The 14,553-nt window shown below is 49.5% G+C and overlaps 2 protein-coding genes across 7 annotated transcripts in view; both read left to right on the top strand.

The window, feature by feature from the left end:
• Positions 1-505: 505 nt before the first annotated feature.
• Positions 506-3,278, top strand: MFSD5 (major facilitator superfamily domain containing 5). Of its 2 annotated transcripts, none has more exons than XM_058742632.1 (2): positions 506-1,070; positions 1,674-3,278. In XM_058742632.1, exon 2 carries the CDS (start codon positions 1,692-1,694, stop codon positions 3,042-3,044), a length of 1,353 nt encoding a protein of 450 aa, XP_058598615.1. In that variant the 5' UTR covers positions 506-1,070; positions 1,674-1,691; the 3' UTR covers positions 3,045-3,278. The 2 variants fall into 2 exon arrangements, with proteins under 2 accessions (XP_058598615.1, XP_058598616.1); XM_058742633.1 differs by lacking the exon at positions 506-1,070 and adding an exon at positions 1,192-1,293.
• The window catches only part of ESPL1 (extra spindle pole bodies like 1, separase), a 28,090-nt gene continuing 16,752 nt past the window's right edge, over positions 3,216-14,553 (top strand). For 2 of the 5 annotated variants that reach the window (XM_058742627.1, XM_058742631.1), the window contains exons 1-7: positions 3,396-4,247; positions 5,716-5,826; positions 9,823-9,919; positions 10,459-10,551; positions 10,717-11,775; positions 12,067-12,171; positions 12,332-12,452. In XM_058742627.1, the coding sequence (XP_058598610.1) occupies positions 10,471-10,551; positions 10,717-11,775; positions 12,067-12,171; positions 12,332-12,452 (1,366 nt within the window). In that variant the 5' untranslated portion in view covers positions 3,396-4,247; positions 5,716-5,826; positions 9,823-9,919; positions 10,459-10,470. The other 3 variants (XM_058742629.1, XM_058742628.1, XM_058742630.1) reach the window with 3 other exon arrangements.

Raw genomic sequence — 14,553 nt, 5'->3', positions numbered from 1 at the left:
GATAAGGTGACATGTGAACAGAGAACTGGAGGGGCCGAGGGAGGGAACCATGTGGGTATTTGGGAGAAGAACCAGAACCTTGCAGGCCACAGTGTGCAAAGGCCTGGGAGGTAGCCAGTATAGACCGAGTAGAAAGACTCTAAAGGGAGAATTGTAGATGAAATCAGAGAAGTAGCAGAGGAACAGAGGATAGAAGGTTTTGTAGGTCATTATAAAGATTCTGACTTTTACAGTTAATGAGATGGGAAGCCACTGGAAATAACAGTAGGACAGGAGACGGGTTAAATAATCTTTCCAATGTAACACAGCTTAGGTAAGTGGCAGAAGGTGGGCGTTCAGCACCAAGGCTGAACTTGAGCCTTTTTAATTTGTGCACTGCTCTCCTGTGACTGCAGACAAAGGAATTGGGACACTGAGAAGTAATGTGGCTTGCCCGAGGCCACGCAGTGGTAAGTGACAGGGGTGCGATTTGAGCCTTAGCCCGGCTGCAAGCCCGAGTCCAAAGTCCTTTACACCACACTGCCTCCCTCAGGTGTCTGGGCCATACTGACGTCGGGCCTGGCGGTCGCTACTGTGAGAAAGAGGGAAACCGAGGAGCCGGCTCGGCTCGGGGTAGCGACATTTCTTAGGAAGCGCCCGCCCGCGAGTCTGCGGGACTGCGAGCATTCTCCATGTTGCGGAGGGAGAGAAAAAATGGATCCTTATTTCAGGGCGGCCCCACAGTCACCCGGGAGTCGAAGAAGCGGGTGTCACGGGAAAACAGCGAAGGGGGCAGGAGCGACAGTAGCAACTACTACTGCCTCTACTCTTTACTGCGGGCGTCGAGAGTCGGGCTCCTAGCAGAGGTTGGGGGGGCAGAAGGCGGAGCAGGGGCGGAGCTTGAGCGCCGCACCCCGTCACGTGAGGGGGCTATCATGGCGGCGGCCAGAGGCCTACCCGGCTCCCGGAAGCAGGCTGAGAGGCGGGCAAGCTGCTGGAACCCGAACCGGAGCCGGAGGTAGAGCGGGCAGGGCGTCCGGGCGGCCTGGAGCCGGACGTGTCCGGGGCGTCCCCGTATACCGGGGCAGCAGGTGAGACGGGGTCTGGGCGAGGCGCGAGTGGGTGTGGCGGCGACGGGGCGCTGGGCGGGGGCTAGGGGGCGCAGGGGGTTGCCTAAGACCTGGAGGAGGGGGAACCCGAGATGCACGCGCGTGACCCTGAAGCAAATCGGGAGGCCCGCGCGGGCGGGAGGGATGCCCTGGACAGATGGAAAGACTTTGAGGGCTAAAACGAGCTCTCCAGAGGGAATGGGAGGTAATAGAAGTATGCAGAAGCTGTCGTGGAAGAAGAGGGCAGCATCCCTTTAACTCGTGGGGCCGGAATTATTGTATTGAAGGGACTCCCTCTTTGCTATGCCAGGCAAGGGTGGGGCGAGTGCTCAGTCTTCTCCCCTCTCCTCTTACCCCTCCTTGCCCCACCGTGTCCTAGGAGACGGCTCTGGCGGGCCACTCCTCCCACCCACCCAACTGGTCCCTCCGGTCTAAGCTCTAGAGGAGTGGAGTTGAGGGGTGGGGAAATGCAGTTGGCAGGGGGGGTTGGGTGGAACTGCCTTCTGCTTAGACACCCAGCCCCTTGACAGTGCTACCTGGGCAATGGATGTGACTCTAACCCCACCCCCACCCCTCCTTCTCTAGGTCGTCCGGGGGCCCGCCATGCTGGTGACTGCCTACCTTGCCTTTGTGGTCCTCCTGGCCTCCTGCCTAGGATTGGAATTGTCAAGATGCCAGGCTAAGCCCCCTGGAAGGGCCTGCAGCAACCCCTCCTTCCTTCGGTTTCAACTGGACTTCTATCAGGTCTACTTCCTGGCCCTGGCAGCTGACTGGCTCCAGGCCCCCTACCTCTATAAACTGTATCAGCATTACCACTTCCTGGAGGGTCAGATTGCCATCCTCTATGTCTGTGGCCTTGCCTCCACAGTCCTTTTTGGACTGGTGGCCTCCTCCCTTGTGGATTGGCTGGGTCGCAAGAAGTCTTGTGTCCTCTTCTCCCTCACTTACTCTCTATGCTGCTTAACCAAACTCTCTTGGGACTACTTTGTGCTGCTGATGGGCCGAGCACTTGGTGGGCTGTCCACCGCCCTGCTCTTCTCTGCCTTTGAGGCTTGGTACATCCATGAACACGTGGAGCGCCATGACTTCCCTGCTGAGTGGATCCCAGCTACCTTTGCCCGAGCTGCCTTCTGGAACCATGTGCTGGCTGTAGTGGCAGGCGTGGCAGCTGAGGCTGTGGCCTGCTGGATGGGGCTGGGGCCTGTAGCGCCCTTCGTGGCTGCCATCCCTCTTTTGGCTCTGGCTGGGGCCTTGGCCCTTCATAACTGGGGAGAGAACTATGATCGGCAGCGTGCCTTTTCAAGGACTTGTGCCGGAGGCCTACGCTGTCTCCTGTCAGACCGCCGTGTGCTACTGCTAGGCACCATACAAGCCCTGTTTGAGAGTGTCATCTTCATCTTTGTCTTCCTCTGGACACCTGTGCTGGACCCACATGGGGCCCCGCTGGGCATCGTCTTCTCCAGTTTCATGGCAGCCAGCCTGCTTGGCTCTTCCCTGTACCGCATCGCTACCTCCAAGAGGTACCACCTTCAGCCCATGCACCTACTCTCCCTTGCTGTCCTCATCGTCGTCTTCTCCCTTTTCATGTTGACTTTCTCCACCAGCCCAGGCCAGGAGAATCCAGTGGAGTCCTTCATAGCCTTCCTACTTATCGAATTGGCCTGCGGGCTATACTTTCCCAGCATGAGCTTCCTGCGGAGAAAGGTGATCCCTGAGACAGAGCAAGCTGGCGTACTCAACTGGTTCCGGGTGCCCTTGCACTTACTGGCCTGCCTGGGGCTCCTAGTCCTCCATGACAGTGATCACAAAACGGGCACTCGGAACATGTTCAGCATCTGCTCTGCCGTCATGGTGATGGCCCTGCTAGCGGTGGTGGGGCTCTTCACCGTGGTAAGGCACAATGCTGAGCTGCGAGTGCCCTCGCCCACCGGAGAGCCCTATGCCCCTGAGCTCTAGCCCTGCTCCAGGACGAGGAGGCTGGGAAGGACTCTTGAATCCCACCTCTCTAGAATTGTACAGATCTCTCTGTGACTGACTTCGCAGCTGTCTGGGCCCTCAGCCTGTCCCAGGGCCCCTCCCGCCAGTGCTTTGAGCTGGAGAGCACGTGGGGGTGATGGCCTGGAAGGAAGATGCCAGAAGTTGCCTCTGTGTTACTCCCTTTCCATTTAAAAATAAACACTTTTAATTGATCATTGATTAGATTCACTTACCCTCACCTGTACCCACATCAGTAGTTTCTGGTGAGTGGGCAGCTGGAGAGTTTGAGGATAGAGATGGGGTTGCCAGCAGACGGTATTTGTATTTCTAGCCTCTCAAAGACTGTCTCCAGTTTAAACTGAGAGCCGTAGCATTGCCTCGTAGCAGAAATGGGTGGGAAATGCTTGAGGCCTCTAGATCTTCTAGATCTTGTTGCCCTGGAGACAGGTGCCCTTTCTAGTTGCCCAGCAAGACCCTTGCTCCACATCCAGGGTGAGACCTTGTCTGGAGGATGTGGGGTGAGTGCCCACATCACTGAACAAAGATTCCAGAGGTTTGAGTTGCTTCTGTGACCACCCCCTTGGGACAATCTGGGACCTTCCTGCAGAAACAACTTGGAGCTCAGCCCGTGTACGCTACCTGGCAGAATGCACCATTTGTCCAGCACCACCGGGGCTCACCAGGTCCTCTGTCCTGTATCCTTGCATGCAACCTAAGTGAAGGGCATGCCAAGGGGAGAGAACAGTGAATGGCTGAGGGACTGGGACATCTTGTCTGTACCTGACTCTTCCCCACCCAGCCTGAGTGAGGGTGAGGAAGCCATCAGGGCAGGAAACAGTACCAGTGGGAACACCAGTTTGGTGGGCCCCTCCCTGCCTCACCTGATGGTATCTGCCTTTCCTCCTCCCACCAAAACCCAGGCTTCTCAGAGGAAGCAGAGCCAGCTTTTAAAAAGGTGGGGATGAAGGGAGGGTAGGCTCAAGGTTATGTCCTGGAATGTGCTTGAGCCAGGCATGGGGGACCCACCCGTTTTGGAAAGGGATTGATAATATGTCCCTGGGTCCCAGACTGCGTTCCAGACAGGAAGATGCAAGATGGACCAAGACCTGCAAGTTCCGACCTGTGCAGAGAGATAACATCAGCTGGTGCTGTAGGAATTCGGCATAGATGGGCTTCTGCAGGGTGAGGCTGAGGGGGGAGGAATGGGTGGTGGTCTCAGGTCCCTATTCGGTAAAGAAGAAGAAGAAAAAACAAGTTCCCTCACCCAGACTGCAGGGAACAGAGGTTAGGTACAGAAAAACAGATACATTTTCCGTCCCCTATCTTGAAGCAAAGACAGAATCTCTTGCAAAACTCCACTTCCTCTTTCTGCCCTGTTGAGCTGGGCCTACATATATTTGATAGGTATTTGTAGACTTTCCGTCCCTCTCCACCATAGTATGGTCTCCTTGAGGACAGGCCCAAGTTGTGGCTTACTTGCCTTCGTGTCCTCCATATATACACACCAGTGGGTGCTTTGCCCGTGGCTGTGCTTAGTATGTATCTGGAGAGGAAACAGGCTAGCTCAACCTGGCTTTTTAAGAGCTGCCCATTTGGGAAGTCTACGAGACTAGAATCCAGAGCCTAGTCAATGATTGGTTGTTTTGGATAGCAGTAATTTTTTTTACTGATGGAAGCACGAGGAGGTCACATTCCTAAGTGATCAGGAAATAGGGAGGAAGAGGAGACCAACTAATGAGGTTCCTAGCTTTGTCCCCGTTGAGCTTTCTCCAAAGGTGCTGGTAAAAAACTTTTTTTACGCATGAGGGAAGTCCACTTGAAGAGCATGTAGCACGTGAATGGCAAAACCAAAGCCAAACTGCTTCTTGCTGCCTGCCCAGTGCCTCCTCTATGCCATGGACTGCCTGTGTCCCCTGCCTTTCCCCCTCTAGCCTGGCTCCCTCATCCCAAGCCCTGTCCTGGGAGACGGGCAAGCGACCGGGAGTGTTTAGCCTTGGCCATCCGGTCCACTTTTTGGTATCTGCCCATCTAAGTCAAAGGAGGGATGGATTCACCAGGTGCGCACTGCCTGCAAAACACTGCTTTTGATGCTCTGCTGAGGGGCAGCGTAGGGAACTGGTTAAGAGGATGGTGCCAGAGCCTGACTGCCTGGGTTCAAATGTGTGCCTTAGTTTTCTCATCTGTAAAATAGGGATGATAGAGTCATTCCTACCCCCATAGGGCTCCTTTGAGGATTAAAAACATTATTGTATATAAGGGCTTGGAACGGCACTTGGCCCACAGCGTAAGCACTACAGTAGTGTTTGCTTTTATGTTTTATTTTAAAACTCTTCCAATCCAGCTGAGCCGAACCAGATTTGGGTGTGAGAATGAATGGATAGGGCTGTAATGGGGGTATAGAACTTTCCAACGCGTCCCAGTGGCTGGGTGATTCCCAGAAGTGTTTATCCTTGGTCCCGGCCCAGATGGAAGCATCAAGCAATTGAGAGGCCTACTGCTCTGGGGTATGTGAGCAGCTGAGTAGGGTGTCAGTGTGTTCCACTTGAACTCATTTCCTCTTCCTCAAGTGGGAAGGTCAGCTTGGTGTCAGACTCGATACACACCACTATCTTTCACTAAGAGGCTCCTGATTTTCTGACTTCCCCTCCAGCTGGACACATGATTATTTGATTTGGAACTTTGAAGTGATCCTGAGGAGAGCAGAAACATCCCAAGGAACCAGGAGCCAGTGGACAAGAAGGCAGGAGAATTGGAACATGAGGTCAGCACTGGGTTCTGAGACCTGGAGGACTATCTCTTCCTGGAAATTCAGTCCCTGCTCAGGGAGAGGGGGAGCTTTTCCCAGCTAATGGCCATGACCCTTTGGCTACGTCTAGGTTCCACTCCCCATCACTGTTCCCCTAACCCCAACCCTGTGGTTCTCTCCATCCCTTTTATTATTTTTTGCCACCACTTCCTCACAGAACCACAGAAGAGAATTATAAAACAAAAATTTGTCATGCTTGGGATTAGATCTAATGTAAAAATACTTCATGTTTGCTTTAAGGTGTGTGTGTGTGTGTGTGTGTGTTTACAATAAATTAAATGAACTCACTGTAAGATCATCAAATGCAAATACATATATATGTGTGTGTGTATATATATATATATATATATATATATATATATATATATATATGGAGAGAGAGGGAGAGGTTCCCTAAATCCCACTCTTCATACCGCTGTTTGGAGTCTAATCCACAGATTTAATATTAGTTGGGGTCTGTCATTTTTTATTTTTTTTTTATAAATGGGTAGGGCCCCATTTGTTTTTCAAAGTTTATTTGTTTATTTTGAGAGAGAGAGAGAGAGAGAGAATCCCAAGCAGGCTCTGCACTGTCAGTGCTGAGCCCTATATGGGGCTCAAACTCATAAACCGTGAGATCACAACCTGAACCGAAACCAAGATTCGAATGCTGTTTGGTTTTTTTAAAGTAAACTCTATGCCCAACATGGGGCTTAAACTCATGACCTTGAGATCAAGAGTCCCATGTTCTACCGATTGAACCAGTCAGGTGCCCCAGTTGGTTTTTGTTTTGTCTTTTAATAAAAATTGAATCAACGTGTTGAATCATGCTGTTCTGCAACCTTTTTTTACCTAACAGTAATCTTGTTTTTCACTCTTTAAAACCATTGAAATCCTCAGGAAGACTATAACAGTCATCCATATATCTCTGACATCTTTATATGGCAATACATATAAAATGTCTATGTAACATTGTTAGGGCCTTTGGAAATCATTTCAAGGCTATTCTATTTGAGGCTGGCAGAACCCCTGGGAAGTAGTGAGGCTTGATGCTTCTATCCCCGTTTCACAGATTAATAATACAATGAACTGGGACTAGAATCCAGTTTCTCTGTCTAGACTCAAAGTGCTTTCCACTATCCTGTGCTTTCTCTTTAGAAGCTGGGCATTCAAATGAGGGATTGAAATTTGTGACTAAGGTTCATAAATGGTCAGAATTTATCAATCTCTTAATACTTCAGGAACTTCCTATTTCTTGTAAGAAGTAGATGAGGAATAAAAAGGGGTGCCTGTGTGGCATAGTCAGTTAAGCACCCAACTCTTGATTTCGGCTCAGGTCATTATCTCATGGTTCGTGAGATTGAGCCCCGAGTCAAGCTCTGTGCTGACAGTGTGGAGCCTGCTTGGGATTTTCTCTCTCTCTCTTTCTTTGCCCCTCCCCTGCTCACAAGTGCCACGCTCTCTCTCTCTAAAAATAAACATTGAAAAAAAAGAAGGGTGCCTTCTGACATCAGTTGAGCATCTGACTCCTGATTTTGGCTTAGGTCATGATCCCAAGGTCATAGGATTGAGCTTTGCATCGGGCTCTGAGTTGAATGTGGAGCCTGCTTCAGATTCTCTTTCTCCCTCTGCTCCTCCCTGGCTTATGCAGGGGTGTGAGCTTGCTCCCTCTCTCTCTCTCTCTCTCTCTCAAAAAAAAATTTTTTTTGAAAAAAATTTTTTGAATGTTTTTATTTATTTTTGAGACAGAGAGAGACAGAACATGAGCAGGGTAGGGGCAGAGAGAGAGGGAGACACAGAATCTGAAGCAGGCTCCAGGCTCTGAGCTGTCAGCACAGAGCCCAGACGTGGGGCTTGAACTCACGGAGTGTGAGATCATGACCTGAGGTAAAGTCAGACGCTTAACCGACTGAGCCACCCCGGCGCCCCCCCCAAAAAATTTTTTTTAAAAAGAAGAGGAGGCGGCCTGGATGGCTCAGTGGGTTAAGCATCCAACTTTGGCTCAGGTAATGATCTCATGGTTTGTGAGTTCGAGCCCCACACTGGGCTTTGCGCTGACAGTGCATGGAGCCTGCCTGGGATTCTCTCTCCTTCTCTTTATGCCCCTCTCTCGTGCTCTCTCTCTCAAAATAAACTTTAAAAAAGATATATATATATATATATATATGTATATATATATATATATATACACACATATATATATACATATATATATACACACATTATGTATATATATAAAATTATATATATATAATTATATATATGTACATATAATTATGTACATATATATAATTATATATATATATAAAGAAGAATAAAAAGGACAAATTCTCTCCCCTTGAGTTTAGAATCAAGTAGATGTAACAAAACACAGGAAAATAGTTCTAGAACACTTGCTACACAACATGTAAATAAATGAGTAGTGATTGCTAAGATGTAAGCAAGAGGAAATGAGCAGTATGAGAGTTGATACGTTCACTGATCATTTACAAACACCTCTGTTGGGTCCTCTACCCTACAAGAGATATGTATGTAATGTCTACAACATATACTTAGCACCTACATTAATATTATCATTCCAACACTGAGATTCTTTGGAGATGTTCTCGTTCTTGTCTTTGTTTTTAAAAATAGTCTGCTAGAATCTCAGCTCCTAAAAGAGGTGGATGATGATGAAGAAAGACGATGATGATAGGGGCACCTTGCTGGCTCAGTCAGAAGAAGCCACTCTTGATCTCAGTGTCCTGAGTTTGAACCCTGCACTGGGTGTAGAGATTACTTACATAAATAACACCTAGAAAAAGAAAGAAAGAAAGAAAGAAAGAAAGAAAGAAAGAAAGAAAGAAAGAAAGAAAGAAAGAAAGAAAGAAAGAAAGAAAGAAAGAAAGAAAGAAAAAGAAATTAAGAAAGAAAAAGAAGAAGAAAGAGAAAGGAGATAGATAAGGATGAGTTATCCAATAGAATTCATCAGGGAAAAGCTAACTGGAAGACCAGAATTTTGAACTGAATTCTTTGGTGGAGGAAGGAAAGAGAAACAGAACCAATTGAATCTGCACGTTTGGGGATGTAGTTAGTACTTAGCAAAGCCATTAATGACTGTGAAATATCCCAGTGAAGTGAGTTTTCCTGGTTCTTCCCTTAACCCTCCCCTCTACCCTCTACACCCCATCAAGGAGCATTAGATCCTCTGTCTTCCTCATACAATCCAGTTGATGCCGTTTATGTAAAGAGCAAGGTTGGGGGCGCCTGGGTGGCTCAGTCGGTTAAGCGTCCGACTTCAGCTCAGGTCACGATCTCGCGGTCCGGCTTTGGGCTAATGGCTCAGAGTCTGGAGCCTGCTTCCGATTCTGTGTCTCCCTCTCTCTCTGCCCCTCCCCCGTTCATGCTCTGTCTCTCTCTCTGTCTCAAAAATAAATAAAACGTTAAAAAAAAAAAAAAAAAGAGCAAGGTTGGAAGGCCGAGGGAGAGAGAGAGAGAGAGAAAGAGAGAGAGAGGGAGGGCTGGAAGTCATGGTACTCCTGTCAGTGCCCTCAGAAAATTACATTTTTAAAGAACTCCAGGAAAGGCTACGCCCTATTTTCCCAGTAACCCAAACCGCGTGAGTTTCCAAGTAAGTTCTTTTTGTTGTCTACCCTATTTCTCTTCTCTTGAAATTTAAACTCTGAGCGCTGAAGATAAAGGGGAGAAGGAGGCAGAGGCCTGGCTCTCCCGATAGCGACTAAGCAACGGGTAGCTAAGGATCTCCGCCTTGGCGTAAATGGGGAAACCCGCGCCCCCAAGAGGCCTTAACGCCCACAGCAGCTCGACCCCGCCGCTGGTATCACGTGATGGTGCGGCGCGGCGGGTAGACTACAACTCCCACTGTGCCGCGCGGCACGCCGGCGTTACAAAGCTCTCGCTCATTGGTCGCTGGAGATATTTGAAAGGGGGGGCTGGCGCGGAAAACGAAGGTTGAGTCTTGGGTTTTTGCAGAGCTCTTCTTCTGGCGAGTAAGTCCTGGACCTGGTGGGGAGGCGACCTCTGGGGCGATAAAGCCCAGAGGAACTCGTGAACGTGTGTACGTGCCAAGGTGAGGTGGGGTCCCGGCGCTGACTTGAGGGGAGGGGCGGCTCTGCGAAGGAAGGTTGGGAGACCTCCGGATGTCCTGGTGAGCTCCGAACTCAGTGGAGGCCTCCCGGTATGGAGCGTTGGGGTGGTGGAATGGGTAGTGAGGCTCCGGATCCCCCGAGAGGAAGGAGAAGCAGAAGCGTCCGTTTATAACGGGAGCCTGCTGTCCTGACATGGGCGTTTTTCCCGAATAGGGTTTCTTTCTTTCTGTCTGTTTTTCTGTCTTTCTTTCTCCTTCCCTTCCCTTCCCTTTTCTTGTAATCTCGTAATCTCTACAAAGTGGAACTGGAAGTGACGACCCGGAGATCAAGAATCCCACAGCTCCACTGACTGAGCCAGCCGGGCGCCCCTCCCGATAGGATTTCTCATGGGATTCTTTGCAGACACCCCCCCCCCCCCCCCACACACACACCGCCCCTCACTTCTGCAGCCTTCAAGCCCTTCTCCTGCCCTCCATTATGAATCTTCTCCGCCTACTCTAATCCTTCTCCTTTTCCCTAGCCCTCCAACGCCATGAGGAGCTTCAAAGGAATCAACTTTGGGAACTTGCTAAGCAGCGTGAAGGAAGCTGAAGAGTTGCTGCCTGACTTGAAGGTAGGATTGTGTCTGGCTCTGGTACACCTGGCTTTCCAAGATGAGCTGGGGGGTTTTGTCTTATATGAAGAGATAGGCTAATATGGGATCCTCTCCTGAGAAGCCCCCTTTCTAGTTATCTTTCCCTACTTTGGTGGTCCCAATCACATCTTCCTCTCCTCTTAGGAGTTCCTGTCCAAGCTTCCAGCTGGTTCATCCAGCTGCCGATCTGATGCCGAGAGGAGACAAGCTTGTGATGCCATCTTGAGGGCTTGCAACCAGCAGCTGACTGCCAAGCTGGCTTGCCCTAGGCACCTGGAGAGCCTGCTGGAACTGGCGGAGCTGGCTTACAATGGCTACTTGATGTCTACCCCCCAGCGCCCACCCCTGTACCTGGAACGAATTCTCTTCATCTTTTTGCGGAACATTGCCACACAGGGAATCCCAGAGGCCACGCTCCGATTCGCAAAACCCCTTCATGACTGTTTGGTGCATTGCTCTCGCCAAGCTTCTCCCCAGGACTATGATGCTGTGGCGCGAGGCAGCTTTTCTCTGCTTTGGAAGGCAGCGGAAACCCTGGAGGAGCGGCGAGCTGCATTATCAACTCGGCTGAAGGCCTTGAGCTTTCTTGTACTCTTGGAGGATGAAAGTACCCCTTGTGAGGTTCCCCACTTTGCTTCTCCAACAGCCTGTCGAGTGGTAGCTGCCCATCAGCTATTTGATGCCACTGGGCACAGTCTGAATGAAGCCGATGCTGATTTCCTAGATGACCTGCTCTCCAGGCATGTGATCAAAGTTTTGGTGGGTGAGGGAGGGGGTTCTCCTGGTCCTCTTTCTCCCCAGAGGGCCCTCTGTCTCTTGGAACTCACCCTGGAACGTTGCCGTCGCCTCTGCTGGAGTGGCCACCATGCCAAGGCCACGAGAGTAGTGGAGAAGACCCATGATTACCTAAGGAACACCAGTCTGGCCCCCAGCCTCCAGTTATGCCAACTTGGAGTTGAACTGCTACAGGCTGGGGAGGGAGGATCCCAGGCACTGGCCGAGCTTCTGATCAAGGCATCAGCTGTCCTGAACAGCAGTGTGGAGGCACCATCACCCCCATTGCGGGCATTATGTGACAGCTGCCAGTTCTTCCTCTCAGGACTGGAGCGAGGCATCAAGAGACGCTATGGACTGGATGCTGTTCTGGGCCTCTTTGCTTTTCTTGGCGGGTACTGCTCTCTCATCCGGCAGCTGCAGGATGGTGTGAGTTAAGAACCTAGAGGTAGGGTGGGAATGTGGTTCTGCAGACTATCAGGCTAAGGTCTTTGGTAAGATCTGGAAGCCCTGGCTCCCTCCTCAGTCAGCTGCTCTCTGGATTATGCCTAGTGCAGCCACCAGCAGCCTAGTCTACTCTGGGAGGGCCATGGCCCCTCCTAATGCCCTTCTTCCTACTCCCTGGGCTGAGTCAGCTCTCCAGGACTCTGGGCCAGTCTTCAGTTTGGAGCTCATCCTGTATCTCTGCCTCTCAACCCAACCTTCCCCTTCCTTCCTCAGGTCTGTGGGGATTCCTCCAAGCAGCAGCAGTCTCTGGTTCAGATGCACTTTCAGGGACTTCACCTCTACACTGTGGTGGTTTATGACTTTGTGCAAAGCTGTCAGGTACAGTCTGGGAATCAAAAGACCTGGACAGGTCCTGGGGTCTGGGGTTGCTGGACTGCCCTGGTAGAGCTTTGGAGTTGCTTTGGGTTTGGGGTGGGGTAGATGTCACCTTGGACCTATTATGTCTCTTCTCACTCTCAAGACCTTCTTGTCCCTTTAGGTAGCTGATTTGGCTGACCTGGCCCAGCTGGTGGAAAGTTGCAAATCTACTGTGGTCTGGATGCTGGAGGCCTTACAGAGCCTGTCAGGCCAAGAGCTGACTGACTACCTGGGCATGACTGGTTAGTGCCCTGGGGCCCAGATGCAGGGGGGAAGGTCATCACTCACTAGGCAGACAAATAGCACTTGCTGGATGGTTCTGACCATCTTGGGGGCTCCTTATGGTTTAAAGAGGCAGTGAAAAAAATGTTCTTAAGTGACCCTCATCACTTGTACTTATAAACATTTACAGGGGTGCCTGGGTGCTCAGTTGGTTAAGCGTCCAACTTTGGCTCAGGTCATGATCTCGTGTTCATGGGTTCGAGCCCCATGTTGGGCTCTGTGCTGACAGCTCAGAACCTGGAGTCTGCTTCGTGGATTCTGTCTCCCTCTCTCTCTGCCTGCTGCCCCCCGCCTCCGCCGCTTGTACTCTGTCTCTCTGTCTCTCACAAAAATAAATAAAACATTAAAAAACATTTTTTTAAACATTTATAGGGGTGCCTGGGTGGCTCAGTTGGTTAAGAGGCCGACTTCGGCTCAGGTCATGATCTCACGGTCCATGAGTTCGAGCCCCGCGTCAGGCTCTGTGCTGACAGCTCAGAGCCTGGAGCCTGTTTCAGATTCTGTGTCTCCCTCTCTCTGACCCTCCCCCGTTCATGCTCTGTCTCTCTCTGTCTCAAAAATAAATAAAACGTTAAAAAATTAAAAAAAAAAACATTTATAGTAGTAGAGAAGTGATAAGGCTAACTTATGATAGCAGACACAAGTTTTTTGTCATTGACTTTGAAACATGATTTGGTGTTTCTTTCATGAAAATGTTTGTACCTGATATGCAACTTTATGACCTTTTTTTTTTTTTTTAATGTTTTTTTATTATTTATTTTTGAGAGAGAGACAGAGTGCAAGCAGGGGAGGGGCAGAGAGAGAGGGAGACACAGAATCCGAAGCAGGCTCCAGGCTCTGAGCTGTCAGCACAGAGACCAATGTGGGGCTTGAACTCACAAACCACGAGATCATGACCTGAGCCAAAGTCAGGTGCTTAACCAACTGAGCCACCCAGGTGCCCCTATGACCTTTCTATAAGTTTTATTTTTTTTAATGTTTACTTTTAATGCTTATTTTTACTTTTGAGAGAGAAAGTCAGAGAAAGAGGGAGACACACAGAATCCGAAGCAGGCTCCAGGCTCTGAGCTGTCAGCACAGAGCCCGACATGGGGCTTGAACCCACGAACCATGAGATCATGACCTAAGCCGAAGTCAGACACTTAACCCACTGAGCCACCCAGGCACCCCAAGTTTTAAAGAATATTTATAACTTAAAATTTTTTTTTAGAAACCAGGTAAAAATGCTTCAACAATCAAATTGCGCATAAAGGCATGTAGTCTAAAGTCTCTCTCTCCTAATCCTGGTCACAAAGTTCCCCTCTACTGAGACAACTAATACGATCAATTTCTTACGTATCATTCTGGAGATGTACTATGTATAAATAAATTTGCATATATACTTGTCCACACCCTTTCAGTTGAAACGTGCATACAGAAAAGTACAAAGTACAAAGTGAACATACTTTTTAACCAACGTCTAGGTCAAGTAAGAGCATGATTTAGACCTTGGGGAAACCCCTCCTTCTGCCCCCCTCCTAGTAACCCCCCTCCTCAAAGCAACCATTATCCTAACGGCATACTTTAGTTTTGTCTATTTTTGTATTTTATAATACGTTTTCCCTTCAGTTTATAAAAAGGATGGCCCCATTAAATTATACAAACCCAATGAGTTCAGTCACTGAAAAGTTTTGGAGAACTTTTTTTTTCTTTTTCTTTTTTTTATGTTTTTCTTTTATTTTTGAGAGAGACACACACACACAGTGAGAGCAGGGGATGGGGGAGAGAGAGAGAGAGAGACAGAATCTGAAGCAGGCTCCAGGCTCTGAGCTGTCAGCGCAGAGCCCGACATGGGGCTTGAACTCACAGACTGCAAGATCATGACCTGAGCCGAAGTCAGATGCCCAACCAACTGAGCCACCTAGGTGCCCCAGAACATTTCATATTTATATATTCAGTAGTTGAACCTACCCATTGAGATGAAAATATCATCAGCAGTCACAAAAATTACTAGTTTGAAAATTCTTCCCAGAATATTGAAGTCTGACTTAATTTTTTCCAGCCATCTGTGTTGATAGCCAA

Source organism: Neofelis nebulosa, chromosome 8 (genome assembly GCF_028018385.1).
Source record: "Neofelis nebulosa isolate mNeoNeb1 chromosome 8, mNeoNeb1.pri, whole genome shotgun sequence".
Classification (NCBI taxonomy): Eukaryota; Metazoa; Chordata; class Mammalia; order Carnivora; family Felidae; genus Neofelis; species Neofelis nebulosa.
This window is presented reverse-complemented; position numbering and strand designations above follow the sequence as displayed.